The sequence below is a fragment of the Diplotaxodon limnothrissa genome, linkage group LG22 (assembly GCF_057381915.1).
Source record: "Diplotaxodon limnothrissa isolate DT_005_m linkage group LG22, D_limnothrissa_male_GT1.1, whole genome shotgun sequence".
Classification (NCBI taxonomy): domain Eukaryota; kingdom Metazoa; phylum Chordata; class Actinopteri; order Cichliformes; family Cichlidae; genus Diplotaxodon; species Diplotaxodon limnothrissa.
In genome coordinates this window covers 17689111-17709897 of record NC_140616.1, presented here as the reverse complement: position 1 = coordinate 17709897, position 20787 = coordinate 17689111, and the positions used below count along the sequence as shown (strand labels likewise).

Sequence of the window (20787 nt, the reverse complement as noted above, 5' to 3'; positions counted from 1 at the left end):
TGAACATGGTAAGAAAATTAAGCTTAATTCATCTTGTTGTGAATGAAGACTGATTGGAGACAATCTATACTTTTGCCAGCTGAATTTAAGAGCATGTTATTTTAGGTGATCAAGAGGAAACATATAATTTTTATAGTAGAATAAAACTGAATTGAGAACCTTTTTTGTAGGATTATATGCCAATGAGCAAACATATGTGTAGATCAGGGGTGTCAAACATAAAGCCCAGGGTCCAGAATTGGCCTGGCAAAGACTCCAATCTGACCCACTGAAAGGTTGTAGAAAGTGTGAAGGAATGCATAGATTTAAACTTTAATCTGTATTTTGATAAGCTTTTCACAAGTTCATAAAAACCTCTCCTATTGCCATTCACACTATACCAAAGTAAAGTAATAGATAATTAAAGGACATAAAAGTTCCTGTTTTTAGTGCCTACTTACTTATACTACTAATAATGATATCAGTACTGGAATGTTTATGTAGGCAATGAGGTACCAAAAACCTTTCTGTCATTTTCTACATTAATAATGTAGAAAAACTGAGAAATACTGTTGAAATTGCACTCCCCCCTATATTATAAACAATATGTGGACTGTCCCACCAGGGGAGAGAAAACTTTAGACTTACTGTATGCTAACGTCAAGGATGCATACAGCTCCTCCTCCCTCCCCCCACTTGGTAGGTCAGATCATAACCTGATTCACCTCACCCCCCGCTATGTGCCAATTGTGAGGAGGGAACCTGTGACCACCAGGACTGTTAGGAGGTGGTCAGAGGAGGCAATAGCGGAACTACAGGGCTGTTTCGAGGTGACCGACTGGGAAACACTCTGTGAGCCTCACGCCGAGGACATCAATGGGCTTACTGAGTGTATCACAGACTACATAACTTTCTGCACCGACTCCATTGTTCCAGCTCAGACTGTTCATTGTTACCCAAATAACAAGCCGTGGGTGACTAAGGACATCAAAGCCCTCCTCAACAACAAGAAGAGGGCTTTCAGAGGGGGCAACAAAGAGGAGGTGAGGAAGGTCCAGGTGTTACTAAAGGACAAGATCAGAGAGGCTAAGGACAATTACAGGAGGAAGCTGGAGTGGAAACTCCAGCAGAACAGCATGAGAGAGGTGTGGAGGGGCATGAAGACCATCACTGGATTCAGGCCAACCAACAGCAGGGGAGCTGAGGGAGGTGAGAATAGAGCCGACGAGTTGAATCTGTTTTTCAATAGATTCGACACCACAGTGTCTGCTCCCACCCCCACAACCTCACCTGCAGTCAGCCTGGAATCCAGAGCCACACCACTGTGCCAGCCTCTCTCTTCACATGTTGCCTCCTGTGAGATTCCTGACACCCCTCCCCCACCCATCACCTTCACTCAATACCAGGTTGAGATGCAAATGAGGAGACTTCACTCAGGCAAGTCTGCTGGACCAGACGGAGTGAGTCCCCTTGTCCTCAAGACCTGTGCCCCCCAGCTGTGTGGAGTCTTTCATAAACTGTTTATGCTGAGTCTGAGTCTGCAGAGGGTCCCGGTGATGTGGAAGACATCATGCCTCGTCCCTGTACCAAAGACGCCACGTCCCAGTGGCCCCCAGGATTACAGGCCCGTGGCACTGACCTCCCACATCATGAAGACCCTGGAAAGGCTCATCCTGGACCAGCTGCGACCCATAGTAAGACCACATCTGGATCCCCTTCAGTTCGCTTATCAGCCTCGTCTCGGAACAGAGGACGCCATCATCTACCTGCTCAATCGTGTCTACACCCATCTGGACTAGCCGGCGAGCACTGTGAGGGTCATGTTTTTTGACTTTTCCAGTGCTTTCAACACCATCAGGCCGACCCTCCTGGGTGATAAGTTAGCAGCGATGCAGGTGGATGCTTCTCTGGTGTCCTGGATTGTTGATTACCTGACAGGAAGACCACAATATGTACGTCTCCCACAGTGTGTGTCTGACAAGGTGATTAGCAACACAGGGGCACCACAGGGGACTGTCCTCTCCCCCTTCCTCTTCACCCTCTACACCACAGACTTCAGCCACTGCACAGAGACCTGCCATCTTCAGAAGTTTTCTGATGACTCTGCGGTGGTTGGATGCATCAGCAGGGATGATGAGACAGAGTACCGGGCTGTGGTCGACTCCTTTGTCACGTGGTGTGAGCAGAATCATCTGCAGCTCAACGTGGCAAAGACCAAGGAACTGATCGTGGACTTCAGGAAGACCAGGAAACACTTGACCCCTGTTTCAATCCAGGGGGTCAGTGTTGACATTGTGGAGGACTATAAATACCTTGGAGTACACATTGACAATAAACTGGACTGGGCTAAAAACACCACAGCACTTTACAGGAAGGGCCAGAGTCGTCTCTATTTTTTGAGGCGACTGAGGTCCTTCAACATCTGCCAGAAAATGCTGAGGATTTTCTATGAGTCTGTGGTGGCCAGTGCGATCCTCTATGCTGTTGCATGCTGGGGGAGCAGGCTGAGGGTCGCAGATGCCAACAGACTTAATAAACTGATCCGTAAGGCCAGCAATGTTGTGGGGATGGAGCTGGACTCCCTCAAGGTGGTGTCGGAGAGGCGGATGCTGTCCAAGATAAAGACAATGTTGGATAACACCTCCCACCCACTCCATGACATGTTGGTCAGTCACAGGAGCTCGTTCAGTGAGAGACTGAGATTACCGAAAAGCACCACTGAACGACACAGGAAATCATTCCTGCCTGTGGCCATCTCCCTGTACAACGCATCCACTTAACACACTGTTTGCTGCTACAACTACACATGTTTCTTTTCCAAATATTTATTTATAAGTGACTTATGTATGTATGTATGTATATATATGTATATATTGTACTATTCTTAGTTAGCGTATTGTCTGTCTTGTCTTAATGTTGGTTTAAAATGGAGCACTGTAACAAAAAATAATTTCCCCCAGGGATCAATAAAGTATTCTGATTCTGATTCTGATTCTGATTAAGGCTTCTCGGGGATTAAATGTGCAGTTACATGCATTTACACTGACAGAAAGGGACGTTACACTGGTCTGGCCCACTGAAGGCCACGATATTAAACGAGTTTGACATCCCTGGTATAGGTAATATCTGTTCTGCACATTGAGACACACACACACACACACACACACATTAAAATAAGTGTCAGAAAGCATGTAACTACAACAACAATAAATTGCTCTCATGAATTTATATGAATCTCATGCGTGTGTGTGTATGTGTTTGTGTGTTTTAATTTGCTTCAGTTGTTTATCAGTTACATTTATTTAAATTTCATAAACCATCAAAATGACGTGTGTTCAAAATGAAATCCAGGCCATCTTTAAACGACTTTTAATTCCTATGTTTATTTTCCTCTTGTTGCGTAATTTGTAATTTTCTAATGAAATCACTGTGTGTTTGCTCCTGTTTATTTTTAGAAAGGAGAGCTTTCCACGTAGCTACGTCCCGGCCACACTGACGGTAAGGAGTAACAACACGGGGACATTTCACGGTGATATCTGTTACGTATATCTTGCCTTAAAAACACAGAGAGACTCCGAATGATTGAAGTAAAAGAAACGTTACAGGGATCGCGTTAAGCTTGGCTGACAGAAACAAAATCATTCAAGCAATCGCTCAAAAACAACTTATTTAAAAAAAAATCTCGCGGTGACATCGAGAGCTTTCTGATTGGTTGAAACAGTTAAACGGTGGGTCACGTGGGCTGAGGTTACTTGGCATTCTGGGACACAAACAGTGGTCTGTATGAATAGCTTCGACATCGACAGCATCCACTCAGGAGAGAGGACGACGAGTGAAACAGCAACAGCAGCTAGCCTGGAGACAAAGAGCAAACTGGGCTTTCACATCCGGCTTGTGAGTCCTGTTTGTCGCTCTGGTGTCCGGGAGAGGCGGCTCTGAAAGGCCGGTGGCGGTGGTTTTAGTCTCGAGATTGCACTGTTGGACTTTATCCTCGCAGAGAGCTAGTTAGCTAACGGCGGAGAGTAAGTTAGCCACGCAGTGATTTGTGCTGGTGAGTTATCGCTAAAACTGGATGTGAATGCTGGGGGAGTCCTGAAAGTTGATGTGGATAGCACAGGCTCTCCCCTTGTCATGCAGACCCATCTTTGTCGTGTCCCTCCGGCCACTGACTCAACCTTGTCCTGAGCGAAGTGATAACAACTCTGAAGATGGCGAGTGCTTTAGACAGCGACTACAAAACTGACAACATCAAGTCACTGCGCTGGCACGCTACACAGCTGGTGTACCCGAGATAAACCGCTAACACGGGTTAAGTTGGGCAGTTAATGTAATGGCAAAAGGTTACCTGTATGCCTTACTATGCCAGTGCAGTAACAGCACCAGAGCAATGGACTACTACTTATGCTGAAGCCATCGTCTGCGAAGTTTGTGATTACTTGTCTCTGTTGAGATGGACTTTGACTGTGTTTAGACGCTTTCTAGGAGCCTGTAACATAACAGCTGCTTCCAGGTCAATCTGAGCTCCACTGCTGGTCCCCAGAGGCTGTTTGAGGACCGACATGTCAATGTCAGGGGCTACGACCGTGCAGCTTTTCACCAAGCTTGTAAAGCACGCAGTGGGCAAGACGCAGATCCAGCTGAACCGCTGGCTGCAGAAGACCTCCACGGACGAGTGTGACAAAATCGACATCCTAATATGCAACGCTTTTGATGAGAGGGGGACTGGCTTGGGGAAGTCGGATGGTGTTCCCGAGGCCAGCGTTGACGCAGGGGGGACGACCTTCACCGGTGGTGCAGAGTTCAGACACCCGTGTTGTATCACCACCTTCTGTTTTAAAAGCGCCCTGCTGGCGTGCATCCTCACTGCTGTGTGCTTCTCCTCGGTGGCTCTGGTACGCCAATACCTCAAGGACCTCCTGCTCTGGGTGGAGAGTTTGGACAGCTTTGTTGGAGCCATGCTCTTTATAGTTGGTTTGATTATCGTGTCCTTTCCATGTGGATGGGGATATATTGTTCTTAACGTGGCTGCTGGCTACCTCTACGGCTTTGTGCTGGGCATGGGACTAGTTATGGTGGGGGTTCTAATAGGGACCTTTGTGGCACACGTGGTGTGCAAACGACTGTTGACTGACTGGGTGCTGAACAAAGTTGGAAACAACGAACAGCTCAGTGCCGTCATACGCGTGGTGGAAGGAGGAAGTGGACTCAAAATTGTGGCCTTAGCAAGACTCACCCCCATACCTTTTGGACTCCAAAATGCAGTTTTCTCGGTGAGTATGTTTCCAGGTTTTTTTTTAGGTCATCGTGTAAACTCACAAATTGCAGTAGATGTGTCACAGCACTTGTTCGGCTCTGGGAAGAATTCATTACTGTGCCAGAACAAATCAAACAGAGTCCTGACAGTTAATTCTGTGGTCTTTTTGTGTGTGTTTTAGAGGGGATGCATTTTTCTTATTTCTAGGCCAGCTGAATCTCAGGGGAAATCAGAACTATCTAGATACAAGTCAGGAACTGCCAGTTTCATTTCAGTTTAGGACACTGAAAAGAGTAGTTGGCCTGTTACTTCAATATTCAAGGCAGACCGGAGTCTAAATGTGGAAATGAAAATAGGAAGCCGGTCCACAGAGAATGGAAACTCATTCTTCCTGCAGATAAACGGAGTGCTCCTAGGATGTGGCTCCCAGTGGTCAGTAGCCATATTTCAGGTTTTATATTTAGGAGCAATTTTTTGTTTTTGTTTGTTTTTTTTCCCTCTTGAACATCTGGTGACATAAACACAATTTAGTTTAAGGTGCCACCTTTTTTGTTTTTTTGAGATGACTCATGTCAGGTCAGTGTTGTGATATTGCTTTCAACTGCTCTCCTACATTTAACCGAGGCCCGAGACCTTCATACATTGCATGAATAGTTTATACCCCTTCATTATCTTCCTCACTCAACTCATTGATACATCCAAAAAGGTAAAAGGCTTAAGTGATCATCCTCTGTTTTATAGAATATCAGGATGGGTCACTTGATATGAAAACAATAGGACTATTTAAAATAAATAAATAAATAAAACAAGGTATTACAAGTTGAAGCCATGCAAAAAACATAGGTTCACTTACCCAGTATATCCACAGTTGTCTTTCTAGATACATTTAACCTCCTAGGACCTGTAGTCCACATATGTGGACATCACATTTTGGGTTGTTTAGACCAAAATACTCAATTTTGCTCTACAAGGGCCTGATGTCCACTTACGAGGACATTTTACTGCTCCTGTTCTATCAAAAATTTAAATGAATATCCTCATATGTGGCTCTCATTTTTCTTAGAAACAAAAATCAGATTAAAAAAAAAGGTAATTCTTTGATTTTTACATTCATCAGCCCCAATATGCCCAAATATCAAAGAGAAATCAAAAATGCGTGCCGTGGAAGAGTTCGGGTCTTAGGAGGTTAAGGATCACACTCCTTGTGTAGGCAGTAATGTAATTTATAATACTCATAAAATTGCCACTGAGAGGATTTATTCCTGCTAGTTAGAGCAGGGTGATATGGCCAAAAATATTTATCACGATATATATTTGAAAATTTGCGATAACGATATAACTGACGATATAATTGATGCGAGACAAAATACAACTCCACAACATTACTAGCGCAAAAAGACAACCTTCCATTTATTTTCACTTAAACAAGAAGCTGGTTTTATGTACATTAAAGCTTTATAAAAATGTAACAGTGCAAATGCAAATTCCTTGCTGAAAGTTTAACCAAAAGGCATTTCCAGTAGAAATGGGCTGACATATCCTGAGCATAACCATGTATAATATCCACTGAAGTTAAAAAGAGGTGCTTTGCAACATTAAACTGCAGTGTGCAGTACGTATTTTTCGGACCATAAGGTGCACGGGATTATAAGGCACATTAAGCGAAACAAAGCAGTCAGATAAATCAAACTTTATTAAACTCATTCTTCTTGCTTCCTCCACTTCTGTACCATTGATTCATTAATGTTGAATTCTCTGGCAGCTGCTCTATTCCCATGTTGTTGCAGTATATTAATGACTAACCTCGTATTGTGGATGGATTATCTCAGTTGTTCTCCTGACTGAAGATTGGTCCTTTTACAGCATCCTGCCATGCGATTGCATTTGTCTCTAACCATGAGGAACCTTAACGTTAACTTTTATAAGTGGGAAAGTGTTAGTGTTTGTCCTCCAGCTTCACTGTTTATGTTATGCTAACATAGCTGTGTCGCTAGCGATCACGTAGCACATAATTATATACCAGCTAGCCCAACTTCAGTAACCCTACAAACGTCACTGCTGTTTAGTTTCCTGTCTTCATTTATGTTGGAAGTGATAGCAGAGCTGTACGTTTGATTTTTTTCAGAAATCTCTCAGTCAGAACATGCAATATCATGCTTAGGTAACTAGCGAAACTAGCGAGCTAACTTCCGCTAGCTTCCTGCTAACTTCTAACTCCGTTAAATGTAATACATTTTGTTTTCATGGATGCCTGGAAGTTAAACTTCATAGTTACACCTGGTAAAGCAGCAATGCTGATCGTTTTATTAAAGATGAAAGAATTTAGACAGTTTTTAACTCTTAGTGATGCTGCAGTGTTCGTTTGACCTGAAGCGTACGGAGTTTAGGACCCAGATTACTCCCAGATTTAAGGGCATCTTAGTCCGACGGCCGCTTGCATGTTCTGCAAAAAAAATGTGCTTTGTCGTGTATCTGACGGACAAACACCAAACCAGTTCCACATCACTGAAGTTGCACCATTTTTACAAACCAATTCTGGTTCATCTGTTTCACTCAACAATCGGCCATGTGCGTATGAAAACAAAGGCACTGCGCATGCGCGTTTTACTCATATTCTATCGCGATATTTCATTTTCCTATCGTAGCCTAACATTATACCGGTATTACCGTGAACGGTATAATATGGCCCAGCCCTACTGCTAGTTATAATAAAATTTAGCCAGGACATCCTTTCCACACACAAAAAATATATATATTTATATCTCAAAACAAAAACTACATTTAATCCACTGCATCTAACATGCTCAAAGAGCTTGATTAACGGTAAACATGCTAAAAGTATTGTCTGATGAGAAATCCCCCTTAAATACTGGAAAACGCAGAAGCACAAACATGCAAAATTGAATGCAAATTGTTGGGCTTGAAAGACATTAATCGCTTACAGCAAGAAGGAGTTGATGCACAGGCCCAAGGAGGGGAAAAATCTGATGATGTAAGTGTGTTTCACAAGGACAGAGGTTGTATGGTGCTAAACCAGTGGGGTTTTCCGGGGTGACTGATTTGGTTAGACATTTGTCAACTTTATAGAGTTGAGTGCTTTGCGTTGATTATGACTTCTCACAGTTTAATGTCACCACACTGACTTAAAAAATCTGCTTTATAACCCTCATGCAAATATTGAGGTGTTCGACCGCTATACTGGTTGATCTGAATAACTATCTAAATGTGTCCCCAGTGTGATGTTTATTACTGAACATAGAGAGAAGTCCTGTAAAGGGGTATGAAATCTTAATCTACCCTGTAGCGTGTGAGAGCAACATGTTGAAGTTATTTATTGCACTGCATTACGTGAACACTAGACTTTGGTTTAACATATCAATATTGCATTAACATATCTACAGTTACTGTTCAAAATGACCCTTACAACTTCAGACGGAAATTTGATAATGGTGAGATGAGAGCATGGTAATAATGAGAAGCCTTGTGGGTACAAGAATCACGGGACGCAATAAGCATTTGTGCTGCTGTTGTACGCTGACTGATAGGCTGCTATTTGAGAAGCATCTCAAAGTCAGATGTATGGATATCAAGGTTAGGCAGGGAGCTGACGTAGATAAGGGTTTAGAGTCTGTGGTGATCTGTTTGGACAGTGATTCCTTTGATAATGGCACCAAATGTGAGCCTGTTTTGGGTTTTTTTAGTTGTTAGGATGTTCGTTTAAAATATGCTCACAATGTGTTTTAAAATGAAGGTTTTTCAGACTGTGTTGGTGATAATTCCCAGACATACAGTGTCATCAAGTATGAGAATCTGTAATTCTGAATATGGGCATTATTAGTCTTTATTTCTACACTAAGTCAGCAGTTTACCTGATCATGGACTTTGAGTATGACATAGCTTAAGCCTAGCAGATGGCTTTCTTTTGCCTGACTGACTTCAGTAGCTTCATTTTTCCCCCTTGCTGTATACTTCATAGTTTGGACTTGTCTGTGCTTCATGGGAGGATAACTGGAGACGCTATGACAATAGTTGCAACATTGAACTTGCTGCTCCACGCTGCAGAAGTGAAAATGAGGTGTCAAAGTCAAAGGGACAGATTTTAACACTCTGTTGCTCAGCTGCTGACTCTGTGACTGGCGCTGTTAGTACCCTCAGTCAGCTCATGAGAGTCAAAGTACAAGGTGAGCTCACTGACAGTCATGTACGATGGTGATCTTCAGCTTGCTCTGGGTTATTACATACATGGTCAAAGCAAACAAAAAAAGGCTGCAATTCTAAAATGGCTAAACAACAAATGCTACAGATGTAGGTCATATTTTTTTGGATGCCAGTTTGCATTTGTTACTTTTCTGCTGGTTTGTTCCAGCTTATGACAGCTGTTTGTCTTTGGAAAATGTGTCTGTGCTTGACTCATTGTCAGGCTTTTTAAGGAGTTTTTTGTTTCTTTTGACATATTTTAGATTTACAAGCAGCTTGTTGAGTTCTTGGTGGATGTTGCTCCGAAAAGCTTGGAAAAACTCTCACCTGTTTTATTGAGATATCATTATGTCTATCATCTGCGTCTTTCTTCGATAATGAATAATATGGTGTCAAATGATAACTTGAAAGAAATCACAAAGACCGCATTGAAAGTAGTCCATTAATCATTATTTCCACACTTTTATCAGCGGTTTCCTCCTGGATCTGCACCTGTCTCGTATGCAACTTGTTCTGACTGCTCACATAGCGCCATGCAGCTGTTTTATGAAAAGTGCTGTTAAAGCACACTGTATGCTAGCTGCTTGGCACCAAGTGGCAAGCAGACACACTTAGCATAGCAAAGAATTTACCAACCACAGTGTACTGGAGTTAGTGGACTCCTAATCTTTCTAAACGGGTATCTACATATACATATGCAGAATGTGGAGGCCCGGGCCAACTTTGGGATCTGAATTTGTACTCATCAGTCACAAGCATGGTTACCGGTACCTGACAAGGACAGGAGGCAAAAGAATGATTTTATTTTTGCAATAAACTATCGCCTGCAATGGATTGGTGCTTTTGAATTTTGCCTGCATTTGTTAATGCATTTGCCTAACATGCAAAATACTGCTGGTTTGAGATAAGGGAGAGACAAATCTCCGTGTCAGGAGGGGCATCCGGTATAAGAATCAAAATAAGGTTGTAATCGAACAGATGGAGCAGGAAGCCTCAGATATCTGCTGGCTGCATCTGAGGAGAAAATTGGCCTTTGTCCTCAGATGCTAATGCTTGATTTACAGGACTGCATTGCCTATGCTGTAGACTGACATGCACCTTCCAGACACAGACTTCAGCATCTCTGAGTAGTCTATTTGGTAGTAGTGTCTGATATATATGTATTTGGTTTATTAAGAAAAGCATGATGTTTTAATAAGAAGAGACCTGATTAACACAGTGAGGTGGCTGTTTCCTTCTAAGTACCGTAAAGAAGGTGGTGGAGAAGTGATAGCATTTGCTGTTAAATGACCAGGATGGAGAACTGATATATTCATCACATCACCCAGCGATGCGTGTCGCAGTCGCTTCCATGTGAAATTCTTTGGTTTCTGTTGGAGAAATGACTGTCAGAGTGGAGCTTTTCAGTCTCACCACCTGTTTTCCCTGCAACATTTTCACTTTCAACCCCAACTCAGGCTCTTGCTGGATACTTAATCTCATCTGGAGGTTCATTGTAAAGCCGAGCTGCTGTTGTATCTGTACGATCTTATTCTCCACAATAAAAAGAGAAACGAGCCAATTCTAAGCATAGGCCCGTAACGGCTCACAGTAGAGTTATGTCTTGTCTGCCCTGCCCTTGGTAAGCACTTTCTGCGGTGAGGCTACATTTCACTGTGCCCCTCACTTCTTTCTGCTGAAGTTGGTGGTGCTACATTATCACGGGTAACCTAAAACGACACAGAGACTGCAGCAGTTAGCAAAACAATAGGACAGCTCAGGAAAAATGCTTGTGAATCCGTTGAGCTTCAGGTGCGTGCTTTCATCTCCGCACATCTATTTTATTGCACTTTTATACCTGCTCGCTATCCTGGCTCCAACACTCGTCATAATGAGCTGATGAAGCAATCTGGGAAGTCTTTGTGTGTGATTTATGGACCTTCGGTACAAGCAGGCATGTTTTAAGTGTTCTTCACACTCCATTAGTATGAATAAAAAAGAGAAACGGCATCACAGTTGCAATCCTAATTTTACTGCATAGTCAAAGCACCTAGTGTTTTGTTTACAAGCACAAAGTCAGGCCTGCATTGCTGCTGCTCTAAATAAATCAGGCCAGTCATAAGACGGGGCGATATTTTTTTTTCACTTGAATTTGCAGATTATCGTGATACAGGCTTGCAGAAGCAAGTAGGAGGTTCAGTGGGAATTCTCTGCACAGTCTTAAAAATACCACAGACTGGCCCTTCCCTGGTCGCATACAAGACAGCTGTGTGTGCCCGATGCCTGGGTGGGACTTCAGAGGCCCTGTGCTTCAGAGACTGCATTCATTTTCTTCTATAGCTCTCACAGATGTCTCAGAAATCAGCTGAAGGCGTTTTGATTGTGTTGGCACGTGGCGTGGACACATCAAGGCTAATCTTGCGAGGAGAAAAAGCCTGTCACATGACCGTGCAGAGGGAAAAGTGCCTGGCGAAAAAACAGCATGGACTACAATGTTAGCTTGATTAACCACGATTCGATAATGTCAGTGTTTTGTGAAGTGTAACCTAAGTTCTTATCAGTGTCTAGTGTGATAACGGGTGAGGATTTTATCCCAGCAAAGAGACACTTTGGCCGCATCGAGCGCAAATGTTTTCAAGCCCTGATAACATTTTGGCACAGACAGTCTTGCAGCAACATACCAAAACCCCTGACACACTGCTATCAGCTGCAGCGTAGTCACTGAGCACACGGTGCCAAGGTCACATCCTCCCACAGCCAGCACGGGTGCACAGAGGCTTATGTCATCACTTAATCAAGAGATCAAGGGTGACAGCGAGCCAGCAGTTATTTATATTTACCGGTATATTTATATTAAGGTGGTTGTTTGGAGATACCGACATATCAAAGTTCAGGATACTTGCACCAAAATTTATTTAACAGCTTTTAGATTTAAAAAAAAAAAAAAATATAGAAGAAGGGGTCTGTAGCAACATTTTTTCTTTTCTTCTTCTTCTTCTTCTTCTTCTTCTCCTTCTTCTTCTTCTTCTTCTCCTCCTCCTCCTCCTCCTCCTCCTCCTCCTCCTCCTCCTCCTCCTCCTCCACCACCACCACCACCACCACCACCACCACCACCGCATCCTGCCTTTGAGTAGTTTTTCTAGTAACTGAGGTGAAGGGACTCAGTTGTGATGTAGCCTGTGAGCACAACACTGGTCCTGGCGGATGTTACATTTACTCGTACCACTAACCGGAACAAACCCCGAAGGCAGCGACACTACCCAACTGCAGCCGTCTCCTGTAGCAGAGCACCCAGCCTATGCACAGAAACCGCTCAGGAGTAGCTCAAAGACCATACTCACCCTCCAGCTTTATCAGATCCCAGTCTGATTGAGCATCTCTGGAACGCGCTAGAACAAGCCTGATTCGTGGAAGGCAGCCCGTGGGGACCAGACTGCTCTCCTGGTGCCAAACGCCATGAGCTGTTTTTGCATGATGGGTGCAGGTTCAGCACTCAAGAAGCACTTAGAAACTATTTAGTTAACCCAATTTACTGTGGTTAGTATCATATTTATTTATCCTGCGAGGAAGCCAATCCTCATAAGAATTTATTCGGTGTACATATATAAAAGCGTGTAAATAAACAATAAAAAAAATCAGTACTTTTTTCTTTTTTTTTTTTTCAAATTGTAAAAGTCGTAAAACAAGTTATTCAATTACTGGAGTTGTTCATATGTTCTTTTTTTAGGAAAGGACAATGCCACCTTGTCATGTAGCTTCTTTTTTTAAATTCTTTAAAAGCTTTACAACGTTTCAACAGGTTTTGGAAACTACACAAAGTTCAGGGCACAACAAAATCAGACAAGTCAGACAAGTTTGACTTTCACAGACTGACAGAGTTCAACATTGTTGAAATAACTGGAAGACGAAAAACTGAAAGAGTCTTTTAGTTATAGATGTTTAAATATGATTAAATCTGATCTTTTTCTCGTGTGTTTTACTGTTATTTTATTAATGTTTGAAACCTATTTTGTTTTTTGGGGTTTTTTAATCACTGCTCTCCTTTCACAGATCACAGATGTGTCCTTGCCAAACTACCTGGTGGCCTCCTCTGTGGGCCTGTTGCCCACACAGCTTCTAAACTCCTACCTGGGCACCACACTTCGTACTATGGAGGATGTCATCGCTGAGCAAAGCGTCAGCGGCTACTTCGTTTTCAGCCTGCAGGTGAGCTGAAGGTGATAATATATTGAGTACGAAGGTAACAATTTTCAAATATCCGAGATTTGAAATGATATGTTGCTTTCCCATTTTGCTCAACGTTGTGCTGACGTTTAAAGAACAAAAGCCCAGCGGAGCTCGTTATCAGCACACCCCTATTTGTGACCATACTGAATATTTATTCTTAAATATTGGTGATTATTGACGGAATAATAATAGCTGTGGATATAAAATAAAATAAAAATGTGTGTAAATGTATTGTGGAAAATGCTTTAAAATGGAGAACGGTAACTACTGTGACGAAAACAAGCTTACATACAGGAAGTGTAAGATGTTCTTTTCTTGAAATGACTTCAGCAGGTCTGTGGGATGGTAATGGTTTCTCTCATTGTTCTGGTTTGAGCTTGTTCCACTCTTCCACAGTTTAACTCTAGTTATTTTCATTAATTTACCTTCAGGGATTTTCTAGAGATTCTTGTTTGCGAAGGACTGAGCTGTTTGTATTTCACTGTTATCAGATTCTCAGAACTTATGAAACCGGTTTTGCAATTCAACAGTGGTTTGGTTTGTTTTTGTTTTGTTTTTTTAAAGAAGGAAACAGTGATACATGAATGAATGTCTGATGCGGTTGTTTACCTTTTTGCTTTACAGTAAGGAAGGAATTCCTGCTATAGAAAACATTTTTTAGACTATGACCTTCTTTCCAATCTTCACTGACATCTTCCTCTATTCATGCACTATATGTCCTTCAGCAGGTTTCAGTTTAGCCTTTCTGTTAATGATCTGTCAATGAGCTTTCAGTCCAAATTCTCTCAGGCGATGAGACACTTTATGCCAAGAAAAAAACATCAATGTTCAACAGCGAACTGACGAGCAATGTGGTCAATGAGCAATGAACCAGTTTCCCACTCAAAAGTTTCTCTCTGGTGAATTTGTCCCAAATGGACAACTATGGATGGATTTTTTTTTTTTTTTTTTTTTTTTAAACCTCCTGAGACCTGAAGATTTTTAATTTCATTTTAATTTAATAGAACGTTCAGTATCAGGTGCAAAAAAGTTCCCTTATGAAGGATGTTATCCACATTGGATCACATTTCCTTTTAAAACATCTCATTTAAGATTTTTGTTTAGGATAGAGTATTTTTAAAGTACAAAATACACTTTAACTACATCCTGTTCACTTATATTAGGCGCTTTAAATAGATTAAGGGGTAGCTTTGGTATTCCCTGACTTTTATCTCTTCTGTATCTCCACCAGATGCCCTGCTTGGATGTTATTCAGCCCTTTTAGGCAGGTCTTTGCTTTGGAGCACTCCTTGTTGTAGGTTTTTGTGAGTCAGAAAACACAACAAAACCACGTAATCTACTAAAACATCAAACCCACAACAAGAAGAATGTGCTCTCCACCGACCAAGCCTGCGTGTACGCCAGTCTGACCATGCAAAATGCAGGTTGAACACTTTTCTTTAGAGTTACAATAGTAACAGAGAAAATAAATATGACCTACACACACAAGCAACAGGTGACAGATCTCGTCCTTGCTTCTAAGAAGAACTTTCTATTACTTTTCTGTGAAGTATTATTCCAGGCATTGCTCTTGTTTGTGCCAGAAAAGTCAGCTCAGCTCACCTCAAGTTCATTTCAGTTTTACAGCATCACCAACACCTGTTTAGTTTTATGTAATTCTCACAGGTGCTCAGGGAGAGTTAATAAAGGTCAGGAGTCCAGTGTCTGGTGAGTAGAACAAGGTATTAGTGTTTCATGTTATCTCATTGACAGCTGGCCATATTCACATGGAAGCCAGTCATGATGGGAAACTATGGGAGGTGCCGATGTAGCCCAGCTTCCCTGACACCAGCATGAGGAATGGACAGTCGGATTTTCTGGATTTGCCCTGTGATAGATGGCTCTCGCTCAATAGCAGTACAGATAGGCTCCTCTTCCCTGCTACCTTAAAGTGAACTGGAGAAAATGAATGAATTGGAGTTAAAACCAACCTTTAAATAACTAATTACGTGTGATTTATATAATAAACATATTGGTGGTTGTCCTTCAGTATAATTAACGCAGTGTTTCAGAGGCTACTGAGTTTTTGCTTCTGAAGTCATATTATTTGTTTGGGCTTGTTCTGAAAAACTCATACTCCAAAGTGACTAAATGCCAAACTCCAGCTGGCTTCGAGATTTAGTTTTCATAGGTATGTGAGTTGTCTAGAAGGTGAAATGTCTTTAAATACAGAATAGGGCTGCCACAAACGATTATTTTGATAGTCGACTAGTCACCGATTATTTATGCGATTAGTCGACTAATCAGATCATCATCCACTGGACGTAAAACTACAGCTTATTGCACCAGCAGCATATGCTCTTATATAACTATCATTAGCTTACAGCTTTAAGCTTTTAAGGTGCTAACTAAAAATAAAGACAAGATGATAGTTTATTCAATTTTAATGAAATTTGCAGATTGTTTCGGTAAAGTTGAATAAACTCCTTGCTATCTAAAATATAACAGGACACCGGAGTATATTCTCCAGCATCTCACACTTCTGATAATCAGCTGTCTGCTTGACGTTTATTCAGCTGTGTAAAAACTATAACTTTAATCTCAGCCAAACCGATTTACTCAGGAACAAATAAAATACTAAAAAAAAAAAAAAAAAAAAAAAGCCAAACAACAACATTTTTAATTTATCTAAGTGACTCATATATATTTAACCTGAGTCGCGAAAGACGGCGGTGGGTTTGAAAACAATTTGCCGGGAGTCCGGTGTTCTCACGGCGCTAGTGACCTAGCCCCCGGATAGCTATCGAGCTAGTGGGTAACAGACGTCTCCGAAAACGTCGGAGCGCTTTTGAAAATATGTGGTGTCCTGATAAACTGAGCCGATATTTGAGGTTTACACAGCTACATTCTCGCCTGAAAATATGTTAAACGTTTATTTTGTGACCCAGAAAGAATAATAAGAGTAATATTAAAACTAACTAGCTACCGCCATTGTTGGAAACTAAGCTGGGCCGCGCTATGAATTCTGGGACACAGCTGCTTCTTCTTCTTCGGGGTTTAACGGCAGCTGGCATCCTTGTACATGCAGTGCTGCCATCTTCTGTTTCAGTCCGTTATTACACTCTTAAATCCTGCTATTATTCCTGCGTCTTTTGCGATCTTACAAAGCTTCAAACGACACGTCGACTATTAAATCAGTCGTCGACGATTTTGATAGTCGACGTAATCGTGACTAGTCGACAAATCGTGGCAGCCCTAATACAGAAGAACGCAGCAATGTCTTTAGTTTTTGAACTAAAGTTCCATCGATATTTGTTCTGGTTTATAACTACTAACTTAATTGTTACAGTTTTCATTTCTAAATGTTAGAATGTAGCTAAAATTTGCCTTCATCCCTTTTTGCTTTTAGGAGACAAAACGATGTGCCTGTAAATGTAGTGCTTTACTTTATTATCGTCATCATTACACAAACAGAACGCTCATTACCACAATCGTTAGTTAACACAAAGCTTCTTGCTCTGCTCCGCTCTACAGATCATCATCAGCATCGGCCTGATGTTCTACGTCGTGCATCGGGCTCAGGTAGAGCTCAACGCAGCCATCGCCGCCTGCCAGATGGAGCTGAAGTCGTCGCACATGAACGGCTCCTCCACCAATCACAGCAGCTTCACCTACTGCAGCAAGAGGGTGACAGCTGGAAGCGGAAACTGCATCAACATCGTGTGATCTCGAATCGCCGCACGTGGCTGTAGCAGCCACGACCTGGTCACTCAATTGTAACGCACGTATCCTTGAGGGAACCAGCACAGTTCAGCTGGTGTCCCAAACACGCCGGCGGCGTACTGCAGCGATCGTCCCGGCATCAGTGTACGCCTGTAGTCGGTGTGGAAGTGCGGGACCACGCGCCTGATAATGGTGCTGATGAACGTGGTACGTCATAATGGTAGTTTATTTGTTTTCTGTTAATGGTACTTTTTCACATTTGTTACATGAGATGTCTGCGGAAATGTGACGATCTCATGGCAACCTGCGAAATAGTCACGATATTTAATCCTTTTTTTTGTGCTCATGTAGAACTTCAACTTACAAAGTCCACACTGGGAGGCGGGAGATGGTGGCAGTGGCATGAGTTAATCATACACTTATTGAGACTGTAGTTTGAATGCTGGGCAGGAGCAGAGCTTTCAGACTCTGTTTTATTACCTTTACACTTAAGATGTTTGCTTTCTTTTACTGCGGTTTGGCACCAAAAGCACTAACAAAATAATAGTTTGGGTTAAAATGCAAAGTTTGTTTTCTACATGATCTAACGTGACTGTTTCACTTTTGCCATGTGGGTGGGCAAAAATATGGCAGGTAGCACAGTGAGCGAGTTTTAAAGTACATGGCAGGAAATGAAATGCCTGCTTTTTTTTTCTGAATGTGCAGGTCCTTTCAAAGGAACCGATTTTACTTTTGATTTCAGTGTCAAAAGAACACCAGCCTATGCACCTTTAAGTATACCTGTTTCTATTTTATTTCAGGTGATTGATTTTGCTTATTTGCAGTATGAGTAATAAAGGGCATTATTAATATTTTTGAATTATTTGGCATTTTAATTATGGTTCCCTTTTTTTAAGTGTCTTATTTTTGGACTATGGAGAAGGCGGGAACACTCCCAGTGCGCGTAGGCTTTCAGTTTGAGCACCTCCTGCAGGTTTGAGAGGAGAGCCGGGAACTTTATAATCCAATATGTTTAACTCAGAGCCGCACACCCTGCGAGCGATTCCCGCATCGTTGGTGATCCATTTTGATTTTTCGTTAATGTTCGTTTTACTTTTGTTTTTGTTTTTGCTGTGAGATTTTTCTTTTTCTGGAGAATTATAGTTGTTTTTTTTTTCTCTTTTCTTTAAAATGGTTGATTTGATAAATCAGTGCAATACATCTAAGAACGAAACTGCAAGAATGTCACATTTCAGTGCTGAAACCAAACTAATAAGAAATGCTGTCATGCATACGACATAACACAAACCCAAGTCTGTGTGTTATTTGGGGTTTATCTTACTTAGATTACAGAGATGTGAGCTCGATGAGATAAAGAAGCTTTTATTTTTTTAATGTGCCGTGAATTGAGGAAGCTTATGAGACGTTATGACCCCGGCCTCGCCTGAGGTGAGGCTGAGTGCAACTTAAGACTTTTTACTTGTTGGTGGTGATGGACATGACCTGGTAACTTCTCATGCTGTAGGTTTGTTTGCACAGTCCACTACAGACAAACATTATTTTCATACAGATGAACTACAAATGGGTTTGGTTGGTCAAAAGGAAAACTGGATGTGTCATAGAAGCTGACAATCAAACACAACACTGACACCAAGGGATGAATGTGATACTACTTTTTATTTTTTACATTTATTGTGATGCTGCTCCTCAGACCAAGTCTGATAGAGGAATATTAAGGGCTCCTATTTAAAAGATTAAAAAAAATTACACATCTTAATGTTCCTGTAGTTGTTCACAAAAAGCCTGCTTTGTGATGCTGGTGCAACTTTTTGTTTTGTTTTTAATTTTAATTTTTGTACCTTTTTGTTCTTCTTAACGCCAGAAACTGTCTTCACCCGAACACATTCCATGCTGTCAGTCGACTGGCAAGCTGTAGAGTTACTTTCACACTAAATGTTGGTTTAAAGGGCCCCTTCCGGTTTGAATTTAGCAATAATTTTGACAGTTTAAAGCAAAAAAGCCCATACCAGTATGTACCAGTAAGCTCTTTAGCCAAGTGAGGGGAATCGCTTAGTCGGGTTATAACGTGAACAAAAAGCTGCATTTAAGTTATTTGATCTATATTCCAGAGTATCACCTTTCCCAGGTTTGTATTTCAGTGTTGAGCCTGCCTTTTACCTCCCGCTGCCTCTTTGACAGACATCTCTGAGTTGCCTATGATTTGAAAGAGACGTCACGAGACACGCTGGTATCTGTGATCAGAACAGCTTGTTTGGTATTGGGAGAGTCCCTGAAATGACTGACTGCTTGCACACAGATCACACGAACATCTTTATCGTCAGATTGAAACACTTTTACAGCTTCTTACTTGAATTGACCGTTTACGTATAGAGGGAGAGAGGGGAACATGTCTTACAACTGATAGCTTGTGAAAAAAAAAATCACTTAACACTTAGTCATGTTTTAAAAGCACGGAAATGTGGTTTGTTTTAAAGTCTTAGATGTCCCCTAACAGAGACTCTCCTGAAACGTAGCATGATTAATGAAGTTGTTCTACTCGGAAGTGGGTTTTTTTTTTGTTTTTGTTTTTTTTGGTTTGTTTGGGGGGTTTTTTGTCTGTGTGTTAAATTTTGTTTTTGTCATGTTTAATGCAAAAATCAAACATATAAATGAAGCTCGATTGGCCACCGTGGGGACACGTCATTATGTTTAAGCGTCTCACCTGGGAACTCAGATTGTGCAAAAATTTAGTTTTACACTTAAAGGCTTTGGTTCTTCCTACGTGGGCTCTACTTAACTTTAGATATAGTTATGCAACAACTGATTCCTAAGGGAAGTATGTTTCATAGACACCCATATAAGACCTGGGTTTGGGATGCAGGTGTTATACCGAGTGAGGGATCATTAACCTAAAGGGCCGTGAGGTCATGTGTGGTGCTATGAAATGTAATACTTCCCCATCTGTATCAAGTGCATTACACATATACTGTATTTTGTAATACAGAGAATTTTACAGTGTATAAATGTTATTTATCACTGTACAATGCTTGTTCAGTGTTATTTATGAAAGAGAAAATAAAACTAGACAGTTTGTTATAACCTTCTGCTTCTTTTTTTTTTTTTCCCATGAAACCTCACAACTAAAACACCTGAATTTATTTATTTTAAGTTGAGGTTTCTTCTGTGTTTTCTTGCAAGATGACCTCTTTTAATCCTCCAAGGTGAAGTTCATAATTACGTAGAGACACAAATATTTGGACAAAATATTTTTTTTCCACAGTGGATTTCATGTCAGCCAGTGTTTTAAGTGCCAAGTTTCAGTTTTAATTCAAGGGATTTAAAAAAAAAAAAAAATGAAATTAATTTTAGGACTTAAAGCAATTTTGATGCATAGTCCTCCATTTGTAGAGGCTCTAAAGTAACTAGGCACATATTGATAAGCAGTACAGGTAAAAGATCTGTTCATGCAA

At 41.4% G+C, this 20787-nt stretch overlaps 1 protein-coding gene across 1 annotated transcript; it reads left to right on the top strand.

Annotated features, from left to right (window-relative positions):
- Nucleotides 1-3764: 3764 nt before the first annotated feature.
- On the top strand, nt 3765-20398 carry tmem64 (transmembrane protein 64). Its single transcript, XM_085345830.1, has 3 exons — nt 3765-5249; nt 13460-13615; nt 17150-20398. Exons 1-3 carry the CDS (start codon nt 4539-4541, stop codon nt 17339-17341), a joined length of 1059 nt encoding a protein of 352 aa, XP_085201956.1. The 5' UTR covers nt 3765-4538; the 3' UTR covers nt 17342-20398.
- Nucleotides 20399-20787: the final 389 nt, after the last annotated feature.

Excerpts from the sequence above, each read along its gene's own strand:
- tmem64 (XM_085345830.1), top strand. The coding sequence starts at position 4,539 with ATGTCAATGTCAGGGGCTACGACCGTGCAGCTTTTCACCAAGCTTGTA. Across the intron at positions 5,250-13,459 it reads TCCAAAATGCAGTTTTCTCG|ATCACAGATGTGTCCTTGCC; the intron begins GTGAGTATGTTT and ends CTCCTTTCACAG. Across the intron at positions 13,616-17,149 it reads ACTTCGTTTTCAGCCTGCAG|ATCATCATCAGCATCGGCCT; the intron begins GTGAGCTGAAGG and ends TCCGCTCTACAG.